Source organism: Macaca mulatta, chromosome 10, assembly GCF_049350105.2.
Source record: "Macaca mulatta isolate MMU2019108-1 chromosome 10, T2T-MMU8v2.0, whole genome shotgun sequence".
NCBI classification, from domain to species: Eukaryota; Metazoa; Chordata; class Mammalia; order Primates; family Cercopithecidae; genus Macaca; species Macaca mulatta.
The window spans coordinates 63,730,943-63,746,974 of record NC_133415.1 but is presented as its reverse complement, the minus strand read 5'-3'; the positions used below and the strand labels follow the sequence as shown (position 1 = coordinate 63,746,974).

General features: G+C 44.1%; 1 protein-coding gene across 2 annotated transcripts in view; it reads left to right on the top strand.

The window, feature by feature from the left end:
- CFAP61 (cilia and flagella associated protein 61) overlaps positions 1 to 16,032 on the top strand; it is a 290,588-nt gene that overhangs the window by 225,929 nt on the left and 48,627 nt on the right. For both annotated transcript variants that reach the window (NM_001193937.3, XM_028827214.2), the window contains 1 exon segment: positions 6,817 to 7,022. In NM_001193937.3, coding sequence (NP_001180866.1) covers positions 6,817 to 7,022 — 206 coding nt within the window.

The following is a 16,032-nucleotide window of genomic DNA, read 5'->3' as shown; positions in this document are numbered from 1 at the left end:
CAAATGTATAATGACACATATCCACCGTTACAGGATCATACAGAGCAGCTTCACTGCCCTAAGAACCCTCTGTGTGCTGCCTGTTTGTCCCTTCCTCTGTCCTAAGGCCTGGCAACTACTGATCTTTTTACTGTCTCAGTCACTTTGCCTTTTCCAGAATGTCATATAGTTGGAATCATACAGCCTATAGTCTTTTCAGGTTGGTTTCTTTCAGTTAGCACTATCCGTTTAAGCTTCCTCTGTATCTCTTCATGGCTTCATAGCTCGTTTCTTTTTGGCACTGAACGATCCTCTATTGTCTGGATGTATCGGTTTATTTGTCCATTCACCTACTGAAGGACGTTAAGCCTCTACGTTTTGAGGCAACCTGTGATGCATCAATAGATAACTGAAATATCCACTTTCATGTCAATGGAGCAGGTAGATTGCTTAGCATCTGGAATGGCCATGGAGACCCCACTGTTTTCCTCCCCTCCAGGAAAAGCAGAAGCTGTGCAGTTGGGAATTCCCCTGTTTAAAGGACACAGGTGGTTGGTCAGTTGAAGAGCTCCTCTAATGAGATTCTCTGACCCGTGGTCCCAGCCCGGTGTGTGTTGTCATCTGGGGGTTTCCTTTTGGATATGTCACATTTGATTTTTAGTCAATGAGGCAGACTGGAAGCTGTCTACTTAACTTCCATTCCCATTTTCTTCTCCTGAATATTTTTGAGGGTAAACAATATGACTCACCTAAATTAAACACATTTGCCACATTTCCTCAAGGACAGGGTCTGCCATGTGGCAGGTTCTAACCAATGAGATGGAAGTAAAAGCTCTTGGAAAATTCCTTAAATGGGGGCCTACTCAAATGGCACAGGCTACGGGCTCTTCACCCTTCAGGAAGTCTCAATCCCAGCTATTCCATTTCCTTCCCATGAACCTTGAACAAGTTCTTCAACGTCTCTGCATTTCTGGGATTGCTGGGGAGCATATATAAAGTAACATTGTCTGGAACAAAACAGGTCGCCAGTAAGTGATGAAGATGGCTGTTTTAATCATTATTCCAGATAAATAATGAAACCCAGTTCTTCCAGGAAAAGGGTAGCTGCTGTATGTTTAAAACTTATTTCCCTTAGCCCTTTCCCAGATTCTTTTAGTTGTCCTGTACACATGGTCTGATGCAAAATTTTCTTATAATACAGGAAACCATAAGATCATAATAGTGTTCCAGTTTCTATTGCTGTATAAAAAACACTTAGTGGCATGAAGCAGCCATTCAATCCTGCTCACAGATCCTGTGAGTCAGGAATTTGGACAGGGCACAGTGGGCACAGCTTGTCTCTGCTTCACACTATCCAGAGCCTTAGATGGGAAGACTAAAGGGTTAGATCAATGGTCCAGATCATCTGAAGTCTCATTTACTAAATCTGAAGGCTTGTTATTCAGCTGGGCTGGGATGACTCAAGGACCGGAAGTGCTCACCACGGCCTCCCAACCTGGGCTGTCCTCAAGTGCCTGGGCTTCCTCACAGTATGGTGGCCTCAGAGTAGCCAGACTGCTCATGTGGTGGCTCTGGGCTCCAAGTGCAAGTGTTGGTACTAGCAAGTTGGAAGCTGCATTGTCTTCTATGACCCACCCTCAAAAGTCACACAGCCTCACTTCTCCCACTCTCTCTGTTGGAGCAGTCACAGCAACCACCAAGATTCAAGAGGTGGGGGATAGAGAGTCCATCTCTCAAGACAGACAGTGTCAAGGTCATATTGCAGGACAGTGTGTGGGATGGGGAGACTGTCATGGCCATGTTTGGAAAGTACAACCTGCCACCAGTGAGGTGGGGCATGAGGTAAATAGGATAAAGCCCAGGGTATTCACAGGCTAAGCACTTTGATCATCACAGATAAATAACTGGAGTCTGATACGCACAAGAGCTAGAACATATTGGACTTGGTTCCAGCCAGAACCAGATTCTTCAAGGACAGTGCATGATTTCCTACATGCGGCATCATTTATTTATGAGCCACTGGCTCTCTCTAAATAAAATCAGAGGAGGAGCCAAAAGGGGTTTTTAGATAATGAGAGTTTTAATAAGAGTGCAACTTAAATAGATTCTTTGGCTGGTGCTATGACAGTATGTGAACAGGACCCCTGACTTTAATTAACCATTTTGCCAGGTGGGCCTCCTTTTTAATTAGTACAGAAGATCTAAACAGATTTTTTTTTTCCATTTTATTATCCAAGAAAAAAAAATGTAGGATGGCTCCATGGCAATCTTTTGGGGTTGGAATTAATTTGATTAAGTGAAATTGTTGCCAAAATGGTCAGGCAGTCACCTAAATATAGCCAATTGATCAAGAATGGAGCCCATTGAACAATATTTCACCAGAGAAATTGAATTACTATTCATATACTAGATGTAGCACAGACAAATCTTATCAGATTTTTATAGTGCTCACTAATTGGAATATTTAAGTCGGAAGATACTGTAGTAATTCATGAGCTCTTTGAGAGGTAACCTGACAAAAGGAAGAAAGGGGACCCCAAGTCGTCTACATAATAAACTAATTTACAGATTCCAGTCCACATGCTTTGTTGGCGTATATACCACGGAATAAAGAAATTTGTCACAACAAATTCTGCCTTGGATACCATCAAATTTAAAATTGTGTGTTCATCATGAGAGCTGGGAACTTGATTTCTTGAACACCAAGTCTGATTAATCCTGTGTCTTCCATTTGGCATGAATTCCAGAGCCATTTTCCAACCTTTGTCAAAATCATAAAGGAACTCCAAAGGATAATTGTATTCAGGGAAAAAAAGAAGAAAAAAAACCATATCAGAATCAGTGACTCCATCAAAATGTTAAATTTAATATCCAAATTTTTAAACAATGTACTCATATACTTTAAATAGGGGAAGACACGAGACATACCCTACCAAATTGGAAGGTTGTGAAGTAATCGTCCTGACCCCAGAACCCTGCACCATGTGGGCAGGGCTGGGAGGTGCCCTACGGCAGCACTTAGTGGAGCAGCTTCCTATGAGCAATTGCAGAAAGAGTCCTGGGCTTCACTGGGTTGTCCTGTTCTGTCAGCGACTGTGAATAGGAATGGCCTGCACTACAAGGGTAATTTGTGTCTGAGAAACCCCTGTGTGAGTGAATCGTATTTAACATGAATACAGCATATTTTGATGCACTGTCAGTTCCCAGATGGACCCTCCAGTGAGGCTAACGTAGTGCCAGATCTCCTTCCAATGGACACTGTTCCTTCCAAAGTTAAGATCAGCCATCAGTGCAACCTCCTCATCACTTTCTCTAGCGTAGCTGCTTCTGGACTCTAAGCCGTAATTTCTGTAAGGCCCTGTATGCTAGGATTATGCAGACAAAACTTACGGAGGAGGCCAAAAGATGATAATGCAGTCTTTACATTTCAAAATAAGACCAAAAAAATGCAACAAGTCCATAACAAAAAAATCATTTAAAAATGATGCTGAGGATAGACTCTCAAGGAACAGGATGACATTTAAGAGCACAAGATGCTCAGACTCTCACTGCTGTCAGCCTGCAGCCTGCAGGGCTCCTTGAGGGCTTGTCAAGTCACTGCCAACTAAGTGACTGTGACCCTCATCTTGAGGTGCAGAGCCTTGGCCACATACGTGGAATCCAAGTCAGCCTTCCTAAACACAAAGAAGTCCTTGTAAGCTGAAGGTGGGGGATTTAGTGAGACTCTTGGCAAAGTCAAGATTTGTTAACCACATGGGTGGATGTCAAGGTGTGCCCCCTTGACACCTGGGCGCCCTTTTTTAAACACTTCAAACAATGAAACCTAAAAGGAGGAGAAGGCTTGGGAAAGCCTAGCAGATAAAACTGTGCCAGAGTCTGTGGTGCCTCCTCTCCCAGATGCCAGCCTTACTGCCATGGTGCAGGAGCCACCCCTCCTCAGAACTCACCTGCAGTTTTCCAGCTTTTCCACCAATCATCCCTTACTGTGATGGGGACATGTACCCCTGGGTTCCAGAAGCCAAACCTAAAGCTGCTGTTTCCAAACTCAAATGGTCTTTCAAGTCTTGTGTTTAATTTAGAAATACACGTGGAGGTTACATTCTTCACTGTCTATATATCTACATATATTTTAATTCTGAGATACTGCCGAATATCCTGGGCCATCAGTTAAAGTTGACACCAGAGGTTATTCTGTGAGGTCAAGTGCCCCCACCCCCACCCCATGCAATGGTGTGAGTCATTGCTCAGACTGTGAAGTCAGGACTTGAGGAAACACCCGGGAATGAGCAAAGCCCATGAGGCATCCAGGCCTAGAGAGATGCCTGTGGCAGGAGCTGAGGGCAAGGGATGGGCAGAGGAGACCAGGCCCCTGCAGCCAGAGGCTCAGTCCTGGCTTTTTCCAAACTCTTCTCCAGAGGAACCTGCCCTTCCACACCAACTCCTGCCTGGAGTCGGCCTGCTTCCTTCCTTCCTTCCTTCCTTCCTTCCTTCCTTCCTTCCTTCCTTGCTTGCTTCCTTCCTTCCTTCCTTCTTGCCTTCCTGCCTTCCCTTCCTCCCTCCCTCCCTCCTTCCTTTCTTCCCTTCCCTTCCTCCCTACCCTCTTTACATACTTCCTTCCTTCCTCCTTCCCTCCTCCTTTCCTCCATCCTTCCTTCCCTGCCTTCCTCCTTCCCTCCCTCCCTTCTTTCCTTTCTTCTTCCTTCCCTCCCTCCTTCCTTCCTCCCTTCCTTCTTTACTTACCCTTCCTCCTTCCCTCCCTCCTTCCTTCCCCCCTTCCTCCCTTCCTCTCTCCCTTCCTTCCCTTCCTTCCCTCCCTCCTTCCCTCCTTCCTTCCTTTCTTCCTCCCTCCCTCCTTCCTTCCTTCATCCCTTCCCTCCTTCCTTCCTTCATCCCTTCCCTCCTTCCCTTCCTTCCCTCCTTCCTTCCTTCCCTTCCTTCCCTTCTTTCTTTGCTTCCTTCCTTCTTTCCTTTCTTCATCCCTCCCTCCTTCCTGCCTGCCTTCCTTCTTTTCTTTCTTCCTCCCTCCCTCCTTCCTTCCCTCCTTCCTGCCTTCCTTCCTTTCTTTCTCCCTTCCTTTTCTCCTTCCCTCCCTCCCTCCCTCCTTCCTTCCTTCCTCCCTCCTTCCTTCCTTCCTTTCTCCCTTCCTTCCTTCCTTCCTCCCTCCCTCCCTCCCTCCCTCAATTTGTTCATCAAAAAATCTAGTTCCTTGCCATGCCACAGCCTGAGTATTTAAAAATAACTTTCCCTCATTTTAGAAGTAATGATCATTTTTTAAAAATTAGAAACTGCAGATAGTCAAATAACTATAAGGATAAACAATAAAAATTACCCAGTCTCCCAACCACAGAAAGTGACCATTAACATTTTGTGAAAATGTTGATACAAAACAAATGAAATGGTACTGTGCATTTTTGTAAACTACTTCTAAAGTATAAAATGTACTGTGAACATATCTCCCTGTTATGAAATATATTTTAACACTAATTTTTTGAATGCATTGCCCTCCATTGTGGGCAGGCCATTGTTTTTTGGATAATATCTTAATAAGTTCGGATTTTTTAAATACTTTGTTATGGTGGTAGATTTCCCATCTATCCATCCATTTCAATAAGCAAAGGACCACTTCCATCTCCCTTGAAACACCATCCCCCAACCCCATTTGCTTCTCCCACACCCCCAAATGCCCAACCTCTCACACACACACACCTGGGGGTGGCCCAGAACTCACCTGTCGTGCCTCCTGTATATCTCACCTTGTACCTTTACAGTTGGCTGAGTCCCCTCAGGGCTTTGCCGTGTGATACCCAAACACCCACCAGTTGCCTGTATTTATTTAAAAGTTGAACTGTCCTTGTTTAGACAAAATCCCCATGTGATGTCCAGGACTAAGTAAATGTTTGGGATCCAGGCAGTTCAAATTGCCTTGGATTTCTAAATGCCACATTCAAGTTCAGAAGAGAAGCTTAAATCTATATGCACTCAAAGAACATTTATTGAGCGTTACTATGTACTAAGGTCAGAGTCTAGGGCCAAAGGGAAAGTTCAGTTCCCGTCCCCCCTACCCCGACAAAACTCATGTTTGTCCACAGAATCTTCCCACTGCCTGAGCCAGTGGGGAGGCATCCGCGGCTGAAATAGAAAAAGTCATTGTGGCATGGAATTGGAACAGCATCTATCCTTGTCACTTGGGCTCATGTGGCAGTTGGAGCTGGTTTCTACAGGGCAGAAAGTCACAAATCCACACCTTTAACAATGTATAAACTAGAAAACCACCTGCAGAATGTGTATGTGCATCTCCCATAGCCTTGAACCTTCTTCCTGGAAACAGACCTTTTCAAACGACTGACCCTGCCCAATCCCCGCCATCAGGCATGGCCTTTTATTTCTTTCTTTTGTTCAAGTAATTTTGAAAATAACTGACATGATTTCTGGTCAGTTTTGACTAGGAGGTTTTTCTCGAAATGATGCTGTGAAAGCAAAGAAATTTAACCATGTTAAAACACCTCAGAGGAGAGAAGAAACCCGGTTCCACTTATTAGCTGGGTGTGCAGTGTTAGTAAAGGATTGGTTGTAACCTAGCAACTAGTTTAGAAACACGGAACAAGGCAATCACAGTTTAAAATATCCTGAGGAACATTTAGTCACTGAGTCCAAGTATGTGGTTTCTGATACACTGTTACCTTCTGCCGTGTTTAGTCAATATCTATTACTGTTATTTGCAGCGAGGGATAAGATATAACCTGTCTGTTATATTTGAAAAATAAATTGCTATGATAAACTTCCCAAAATCCAGAAATGTTTCTAATGTTGTTTTTCTGGTCCACATCCCTCCTCCAGGGTTTAGAAATAGTAACCGGCAATGCGAAAAATGGGACTTACTTCCGAATTCATATTAACAAGTATAAAATGGTGGAAACCATCACATGCCTTTCTAGGGAGCCCTTCCCCACCTCCAACTACATCCGCTTGTTTGGCCAGCACGAGCAACTCCTCAACAACCTGTGTGCTCGGTATGATGAAAACCTGATCACAGATCTCTATAGGTAAGTTGGACATTGCATTTGACTACAGGAAAATACAAATATATATAATGTCTTGTGAATGAGGGACATGTGTTGTGATGCATCCGAAAGCAAAACAGGAATCCCGGAGAGAAGCTGAGTGGCAGATTTCGTTCTGAAGAAGAACACCTGATGTTAATGTGGACTGGGGAGCAGAGAGTCACGGGAGGTGTCCACACATGGCCCCCATGGCCATACCAGGGTCTGGACCCCAGGTGCAACCAAGCCCACCATGAACAGGCTTGGAGGAGATGATATTCAAGTCCCTTCCCACACAGGACTGCTAAGAGCAGTGGTCAGAATTGTAGGAGGTCGATTTGGGAACAGCATGTGGAAGGGTCTGATCCTAATGGGACTCCATGATCATGGGACAGGGTGTTTGTGACCCGAGCCTTCCTCCTCATGGCATGTGTTCAGGCAGGCTCAGGGTGGCCATTTGTCCAGCGTATTGGTAAGGGAATTCCCACACTGACAGGTCGGTTAGACTTGAAACCTTTGTCATTTCAAACTCTTAAGACACACTTCGTCCTATCCATTAGGAAGGAATGGAAGTTCTGAGTGGAAAGCTACTTCTGAATGTAGCTTGCTGCTTAGCAAGGTTAGGAGACTTTCCCTATTCACAAAGCACAGCGATGCAGAGACAGCACCAGAGACGATGTGGAATGAAAACCATGCAGTTTCAGTGTTCTCAACACCCATAGAGGCAACTGCCAGGATTGCCATCAATCTCTCTTGCCTCTTAAAAATTTTTTAAATTGTAGAATGCATCATACAAACAAAAAAGTATGTGAAATATGTATGGACACTTAAAAGTACTGGAAATCTATGGGCCCACTGCCTATGTTAAGAAATAATTCCTTACATTAGCAGTTAGGAAGTCCCTCTCTGATCACAGCCCTCCCCCATCTTCTTGGAGGTAGCCACTGTCCTGAAATTTGAGTTTGTCACTCTGTTGCCTATAAAGCAAGGATCAGTGAACTTCTTCTATAAGGGGCAGATATAGCCTCAGTTGCAAGTACTCAGCCCAGCCCTGGTAGTGAGAAAGAAGCCATGATGATGTGTAAACAAATGGACACAGCTGCGTCCCAAGAAAGCTTCGTTCACCAAAATGGGCATTGGGCTGGATTTGCCCCTAGTCATACTTTGTCAACCCTTGTTTTAAAGACGTGTACATAGACACATGTGATTTCCTAAATAATATATTAATTTGCCGTACCTACTTCTGACTCAGGTTTATGGCTTACCAAAGAAAGCGAGCATTCTGTTTAGCACGGTGTTTGTGAGAAGCATCCAAGATGATGTCCGTAGCTGTGGTTTGATTGTTCTCCCTGCTGTGTGGTATTCTATCATATAATGGTCACGATTCAGTCATGGCTTTTCCTGTTGACTGTATTTACACTGGTTCCAGTTCAAGGCCTTTACAAGTGGACATTGTGAACACTGTGGACGTACCTCATGTGCAGAATCTCTCTGAGATGTCCTAGCCCTAGAACCGCTGGGTCACAGGACGTGCATATCTTCAACTTTACTAGTTGATGCCCAAATGTTTCCCAAGTATGGTCACGTGCCACATAAAGACGTTCCAGTCAACAGTGGGTCACACGTATAATTGTAGTGCCATAAGATATTAATGAAGCTGAAAAATTTCCATCTCCAAGGGCCACATTCCTGTCACCTAGCACAACGCATGACTCACGTGTTTGTGGGGATGCTGGGTCAACAAACTTACTGTGCTACCCAGTTGGTATAAAAGTATAGCACACAGTTATGTCCAGTGCGGAATACTCACTGATGATAATAAATGACCATGTTACTGGCTTATGTATTTACTATACTATACATTTTGTCGTTATTTTCGAGTGTATGCCTTCTACTTATGAAAAAAAAAAGTTAACTCTAAAACAGTCTCAGACAGGTCCTTCGGGGGGTATTCAGAAGGCATTATTATCACAGGAGACGGCAGCTCCATGTGTGTTACTGCCCCGAAGCCCTTCCAGTGGGACAAGAGGCGGAGGTGGAAGACAGTGATATTGATGATCCTGACCCTGCAGGCCTAGGCTAATGTGTGTGTTTGTGTCTTGGTTTTTAACAAAAAGTTTAAACAGTAAAAAATAAAAAATTTTGTAAATAATGACATAGAGAAATATTTGCATATAGCTATACAGTGTGCTTATGGGGTTCCTTTTTTTTTCTTCTTTTTTTGGAGATGGAGTCTCACTCTGTTGCCCAGGCTGGAGTGCAGTGGCATAATCTTGGCTCACTGAAGCCTATGCCTCCCAGGTTCAAGCAATTCTCCTACCTCAACCTCCCAAGTAGCTGGGATTACAGGCATGTGCTACCACACCCAGTTTATTTTTGCATTTTTAGTACAGACGGGTTTCACCATTTTGGCCAGGCTGGTCTGGAATTCCCAGCCTCAGATGATCCACCCACCTTGGCCTCCCAAAATGCTGGGATTACAGGTGTGAGCCACCGTGCCTGGCCTTGTGCTTGTGTTTTTTTGTTGTTGTTGTTATTTGTTTGTTTGTTTTTTGAGATGGAGTCTCACTCTGTCGCTCAGGCTGGAGTGCGTAATCTTGGCTTACTGCAAGCTCCGCCTCCCAGGTTCACGCCATTCTCCTGCCTCAGTCTCCCAAGTAGCTGGGACTACAGGTGCCCACCACCATGCCCGGCTAATTTTTTGTATTTTTAGTAGAGACGGAGTTTCACTGTGTTAGCCAAGATGGTCTCGATCTCCTGACCTCGTGATCCACCCGCCTCAGCATCCCAAAGTGCTGGGATTACAGGGGTGAGCCACCGTGCCTGGCCATGCTTGTGTTTTAATCTAAATGTTATTATTATAAAAGAGTCAAAAAGTTGAAACGAAATAAAATTATAAGGTAAAAAGGGTAAGCAAAGGTTAACTTATTATTAAAGAATAATAAAGATTGAGAAACATGTTTCTATACATTTAGTGTAGACTAAATGTACTGTTTATAATATCTTCAGTATTGTATGGTAATGTCCTAGGCCTTCGCACTCACTCACCACTAGCTCACTAACTGCCCTAGAGCAACTTCCAGTCCTGTAAGCTCCATTCACGGGAAGTACCCTATACAGGTGTACCCTTTTAAAATCTTTCATGCCATATTTTCACTTTTCTATGTTTAGATACACAAACACTTACTATGGAGTTACAATTGCCTACAGTATTCGGTATAGAAACCTGTACAAGTTTGTAACCTAGGAGCAACGGGGCATATAGGCCAGGTGTGTAGTAGTAGACTAGACCGTCTACGTTTGTGTAAGTGCACTCTAGGATGGTTGCCAGCAATGTGTTTCTCAGGACCTATTCCCGTCGTTGAGTGACACATGACTGTCGTATTTATTTAAATTTCCTCCAGCAGTGAATGAGAGAGCACCTCTTGCTCCACAGATCTGCCAAGGCTTGGTACTGTTAGACTTTTAAATTTGGCCAGTCTAGTAGCATACAGAGGTATCCTCCTAAGGCTTTAATCCGCTTTTCCCCACTTAATGATGCAGTTAGCTGCCTTTTCATTTGTTCATGGGCCATTTGTGGTAGTTTCTGTGAAATTCCAATTCATGATATTTGTCCATGGAGCGGGGGTGTCTTCTCATTATTAATTCACAGAAGTTATTTATCAACAAACGGGATACAAACTTGTGTTGGTTATATATTTTTAACCAACGTTGAGGCTTGTCTTTTTACTTTCTTTATGATGTCAACAATATTCTTACTTTAATAGAATGCTTGTCTTCTTCAAGAGCGTCTTGGGTATTTTTGTCCTTTCATTCTTCTAATAGTTTTATAATCAACTTGTCAGGATCCATGAAAAGCCCCATTGGATTTGATAGGAAATGCATTAAATCTTAGATCAATTAGGCAAGAATCGACATCTTTGATATTGAGTCCAATATTATAACATAGTATAGCTCTCAATTTAGGTATTCTTTAATGTCTTTCAATAAAGGTTTATCATTTTATCCATGAATGGCTTGTGCAACTTTTGTTGGGTATGATCCAAGATGTGTTATATTGTTCTTTCTGTTATAAATGTCATTTTTTATGAATTGATGCTTGTGTATAGAGATGAACTAACTTTAGTATGGTTCTGTATTCTGAAAGTTTTGAATAATTTACCTGTAGATTTTTAGATTTTCCAAGTAGAAAAATTATATCATCTGCAAATAGTGACAGCTTTGTTTCTTCTTTTCCAACTTTTATAATATTTATTTCCTTTCTTGCTTTACTGCACTGGCTAAGATTTGTAATTAAAAGATTGGCGGGGTGAGGTGGCTCACACCTATAATCCCAGCACTTTGGGAGGCCTAGGCATGCAAACCACCTGAGATCAGGAGTTCGAGACCAGCCTGGCCAACATGGGGAAACCCTGTCTCTACTAAAAATATGAAAATTAGCCAGGCGTAGTGGCTCACACTTGTAATCCCAGCTGTCTGAGAGGTTGAGGCATGAGAATCACTTGAACCTGGGAGGCGGAGGTTGCAGTGAGCCGAGATGGCTCCACTGCACTCCAGCCTGGGCAACAGAGTGAATTTGTGTCTCAAAACTAAAAATAAAAATAAAAAGTTAAGTAGGAGTAGTGAGGGATGGTGCCCTTGCCCCATTCTTAATCTGAAAGGGAAAGGGTTCAAAATTAAGTGTGTAATAGTTGCCATATGTATATTTTTATAGATGTCCTTTATCAGATTAAGAAAGTTCCTTTTGATTACTGGTTTTCTAAGCGTTCTTATCATGAATGGATTTTTATTTTTATTTTTCAGAAAGAGTACTTAGTCCCTGAAACCTTTTACGTGTAAGGATGTCTTCCTAATGCTTTCAAATATAACCTACATTTTGATAAGTATCAAAATTTAAAATCAGGAGCTTTCCCTCCTCCTTGTAGGCTTGGCTCCAATACTTATTTTAAATAATGAAAACCACAAGTATTTTTAAAATGAATTCATTTGCTCCTTCACTTATATATAGGATTTTATGGTTGTGGTAAACCTTACCCAAAATATTTGAGTTAGGGGAGAATCAGTTGTTTGTTACAGAAAGATTTTGGTTGGTGGGGAATGATATGCTAAGACTTTCTGGGGAAAAAAAAAGTTTTCGCATTTGACCATATTCAAAGCCCTACCTGTTTTGTTTCTCCCTAAATAGAAGGTGATTCTGAAACAGACTTGGTGAGTTTGAGACTATTACAGGGGGTGCCGCTGTTAACTGACAAGAGTAACAATTTCAAAAGTTAATTTGATTTGTGACGAGTGTTTGGGATGGCAAGACGGGGTGACACCGTCTATCAGGAGGGGCCAATGGACATCTTTCAGAAAGGAGCAGGGACGGGAAGATGGCCGCCAGTCATTTCTAAGTGAGGTTCTGAGAGCACCGCTGTGCCTTGTCAGTCACTCCAGGCGGGTGTTAGCGGGTACGTGCAGCTGCGGCCACATTCTTTTCAAGTGCCATGAAACGCTGCCAGGTCCTAGTGCTAATTTTTGGACCAGCACTCCTGCCCTGTCTGTTGTCAGATTGACTGGCGAGGCTCTTTCCAAGCAGGGTGAATGGTTGAGCTGATTTTGGCCGCGATATGATTACCCATTGTTTTCCTGACCTTGGCAGCATCAGCAACCTCTCTTGTTCAGACCAGGCACATTTCATTTGCGCACTTCCATCCACCACGGCTGGGGCACCTTCCTCAGTGCTCGCTGCTGCCGGGAGGGCTGACGGTTAACCAGCTGCATTGTTGTTCTGCAAGTCAGGCATGACTTCAGTATCAGTTCCTCCCCACACTCAGAGAGATCCGTTGGATCCCTCTTCTCCACTTTCCCCTATCTGTTCTCACTCCATCGAGGACCAAAACAGCGCAGGCACTAGCTGTGCCAATGGGAACGGTGGCAGCCCTGCGGGTCAGATGTTGCTGTGGTAGCCGAGGCCTCCCGGGCAGACCCTGGCTGCCTGCGAGGGGCTCACTTGGAACCATATGGGGACACGAGGTGGCGGCCGAGCCGTCAGCCGCCATGATGCACAGGCAGACAGCTGTCACGGGACCACAGTAAGCGAAGGGTCTGCGGCCCAGGCTGGCTTGGATTCCACCTATATTTTATTCTTTGTTTTTACCTCTGAGTGCCAGTACAAACCATTGGCACCGAATAGAGTGAGAGAACTAATCCATTGGTGACTCTGTGTGTGTGCATGCTTTGTGTGTGTGTGTGTGAGAGAGAGAGAGAGAGAGAGAATTTGATCAGTTGATTGATTTACTACTTTGGAAAAAGAATAGAGCCAATTTTATATCATTTGTTGCTTTCTGAACCAACCAGCATTTAAAGTCACACAAATATGTTACTAAAAATCTTCCTTTTCCCAATCTTCCCCTTAAAAGCATTTATGCCCCCACAGGCCCCACTCATGCACACTCACACGTGTGCACACACTCATGCACACTCACAGCACTCATAATGTACACTCACACGCCCAGTCACACGCTCACACACACCTGCACCCACCTCTCCAAAACCTCACAGTGCCCCCGCCTGCCAAGTCCCTTGGCAGTGTTTAGAATGGCAGCACCTCTGCCCTGCTGAAAATGCTCCCCCTTCAGGACACTGGGGGCGAAAAGAACTTCAGCGAGGGTGTGGAGAAGTGGGGAAATGGGAGCTGTGGGTGGAGAGGAGAGTGGAGACTGAGGTGGCTTCCTGAGATGCTGCCTGTCAGGGACTTGAACAACCCTGTCCCGTGTCTTCCCGGCTTTCTTGAGTCTACTTCATTTTCTTTTACCCCCACTTATCGATGACCCTGCAAAAGAGAGGTCTCGCCTACAGAATCTCTCCCTTCTTCACCTTAATTAGCAGCCTGTGCATCCTTTATCCTCGTGGTGTAAATAGGTCTTGCCCTAGCTTCTTTGTATGAGCCCAACAGATACTCATAAACCTTGATTAAACCTCTTTTCACATCTTAACATGCTCAGCTCTCAAAGACTGCCCTCAGACAGCCCGGTCCTCGCGCCCGCGCCACGGCCGCCTCCACACGTCCCCACACACTCCAGTGGCCTACATTTAGTGGCTGAGTGTTGCTGCGCACAATGTTCTAAATGGGATTTGAGCAGCCCTTTAAAAGGCTGCCATTACCTTTTTGAGCTGTGAGGCTCCAGAAGTTCTTCCCTCAGGAAAGCCACCTTGTGTTATCTGTCTTTGGAGCTGCAAAGCAGGATGCTGCCAGCCCATGTGGCCCCCTAATTTATTGATTTGACTCCAGTTGGAATCATTTAATCATGACTTCGAAATGTTTTTCTGTGCTTCCGTATTCAGCAGCCTTTTGCTATGTTCAGTGGTAAATTGCACACTACATTCCAGGTACCTGTTTTTCCAGACTTATCAAAATCTTCTTGAATGATGACTGCCCACTCCAGTTTCTCAGTTTTTTGGTCCATACCTGAAAGGTGGTGTATGGTAATTCTCCCAGTATCCACCTCCTCCCTCTTGCGCTTCCCTGTGGCTGTGTGCCAGGCCACTGACCTGCTCTCTGTAGACTCTGTAAGGGTTCCTGCCCATCTGTTTCACTTCAGATCATGCCAGTTCTGTGTGACCAGCCTCGCAAAGAATCCTTCCCAAAAGATTTGCTAAAAATCAAAATCCATTCTCTTCCTTTTGCTTACCACTCATTCAATTACAGGCTATTTCTCTGCCCTCATAAAAGGCAATCGAGGTCAGTGTGCTCACATACTCTGGGGATTCCTCATTGATCATGCCTTGGCCTTCTTACTCCAACAGGCAGATCCATACCCAGAGATGTTTCTGCTACTATTCCACAGGCCATGAGACCAAACTCAAATTTTTGAACCTTACTTGTTCCCAAGATGGTCAACCTTAGATCTGGAAGCATAGACCAAGGAGGAGGCCCAAGTCCACTGGACACAACATGTGTCCGTTTTTATTGGCAATCCTGTTCTGATGAAAACTAGGGGTCTTTTTTAGCATATGTCACCTCCTCACATCTTTCCATTATGGCATTTGTGTGGAACTAACCTTTCCTGGGATGAAAGGTGAGACCATGTTTGAACTGCCCTGAAATTATAGCCAGCACATGTCCCTTCTCAGATACTCATGCCAAAGATGATAGTGTGGAAGAAAAGTAGACTCACCCATTTGCATAGTCCAAAATGAATGTTCAGAGGAATGAACACATGGAGTTGTGCGTGAAGTGTGAACTTTTAAACATTCACCGCATTTACCATGAAAATATCACTTGGCATATCATGTTAGGACTTATTAGAAAGGCTCAGATTGAGATTTTTTTATGGTTTTGAGGTATCAGGAATGTATAGATTCTGATTTCAAGTGCCTCAGTCTCACTAGTGTTAGTAAGAATCTTTGCCTGAGGGATAGTGCCCATGAATGAATGAAAGAAACATGAGTATCCCCCTCGAATAGCCAAGATTTCGTTTTATGTTTAAGGCTTTTGTTAATGAGAATGTAAGAAATGAGGGAGGAAATTGAGCCCCGGTTAACATCAATCTGAAGTTGGGAGTGAGGGTGGGAGCCCGTGTCTATTAACAGGTAACTCTCCACCAGGATTCCCCACCCCACTTAGTCAACGTGCACTCCCGCAGTCCTTACCTCACCCTTTCCAGGCAGGCAGAGGAAGGCGCTGGCATTCTCCCTGGCTATACAAGAAAACTAGTGTTTCAGTATTTGAAAGGAAATATGTATATTTAAATCACATATTAATACTCAGGGGAGACAATTTCAGCACAGGGATGGCCCTGCATCCCGGAAGACCATGCTGAAATGTGAACCATACATGAGACAAATCATATAGTGTGAGACACAATTCACACACGTCTGCTGACTCATGTCTGCAATATTACAGAAAAAACTGAACTCTTCACCAAGCTTTATAAAAATGAAGAAATATCGTATGGTGAGCCCACCACTGCCACCTCCCAGTTATCCATAGCCCCCGCCCTTGTCTTCTTAGCTGCCACCCCGACCACCC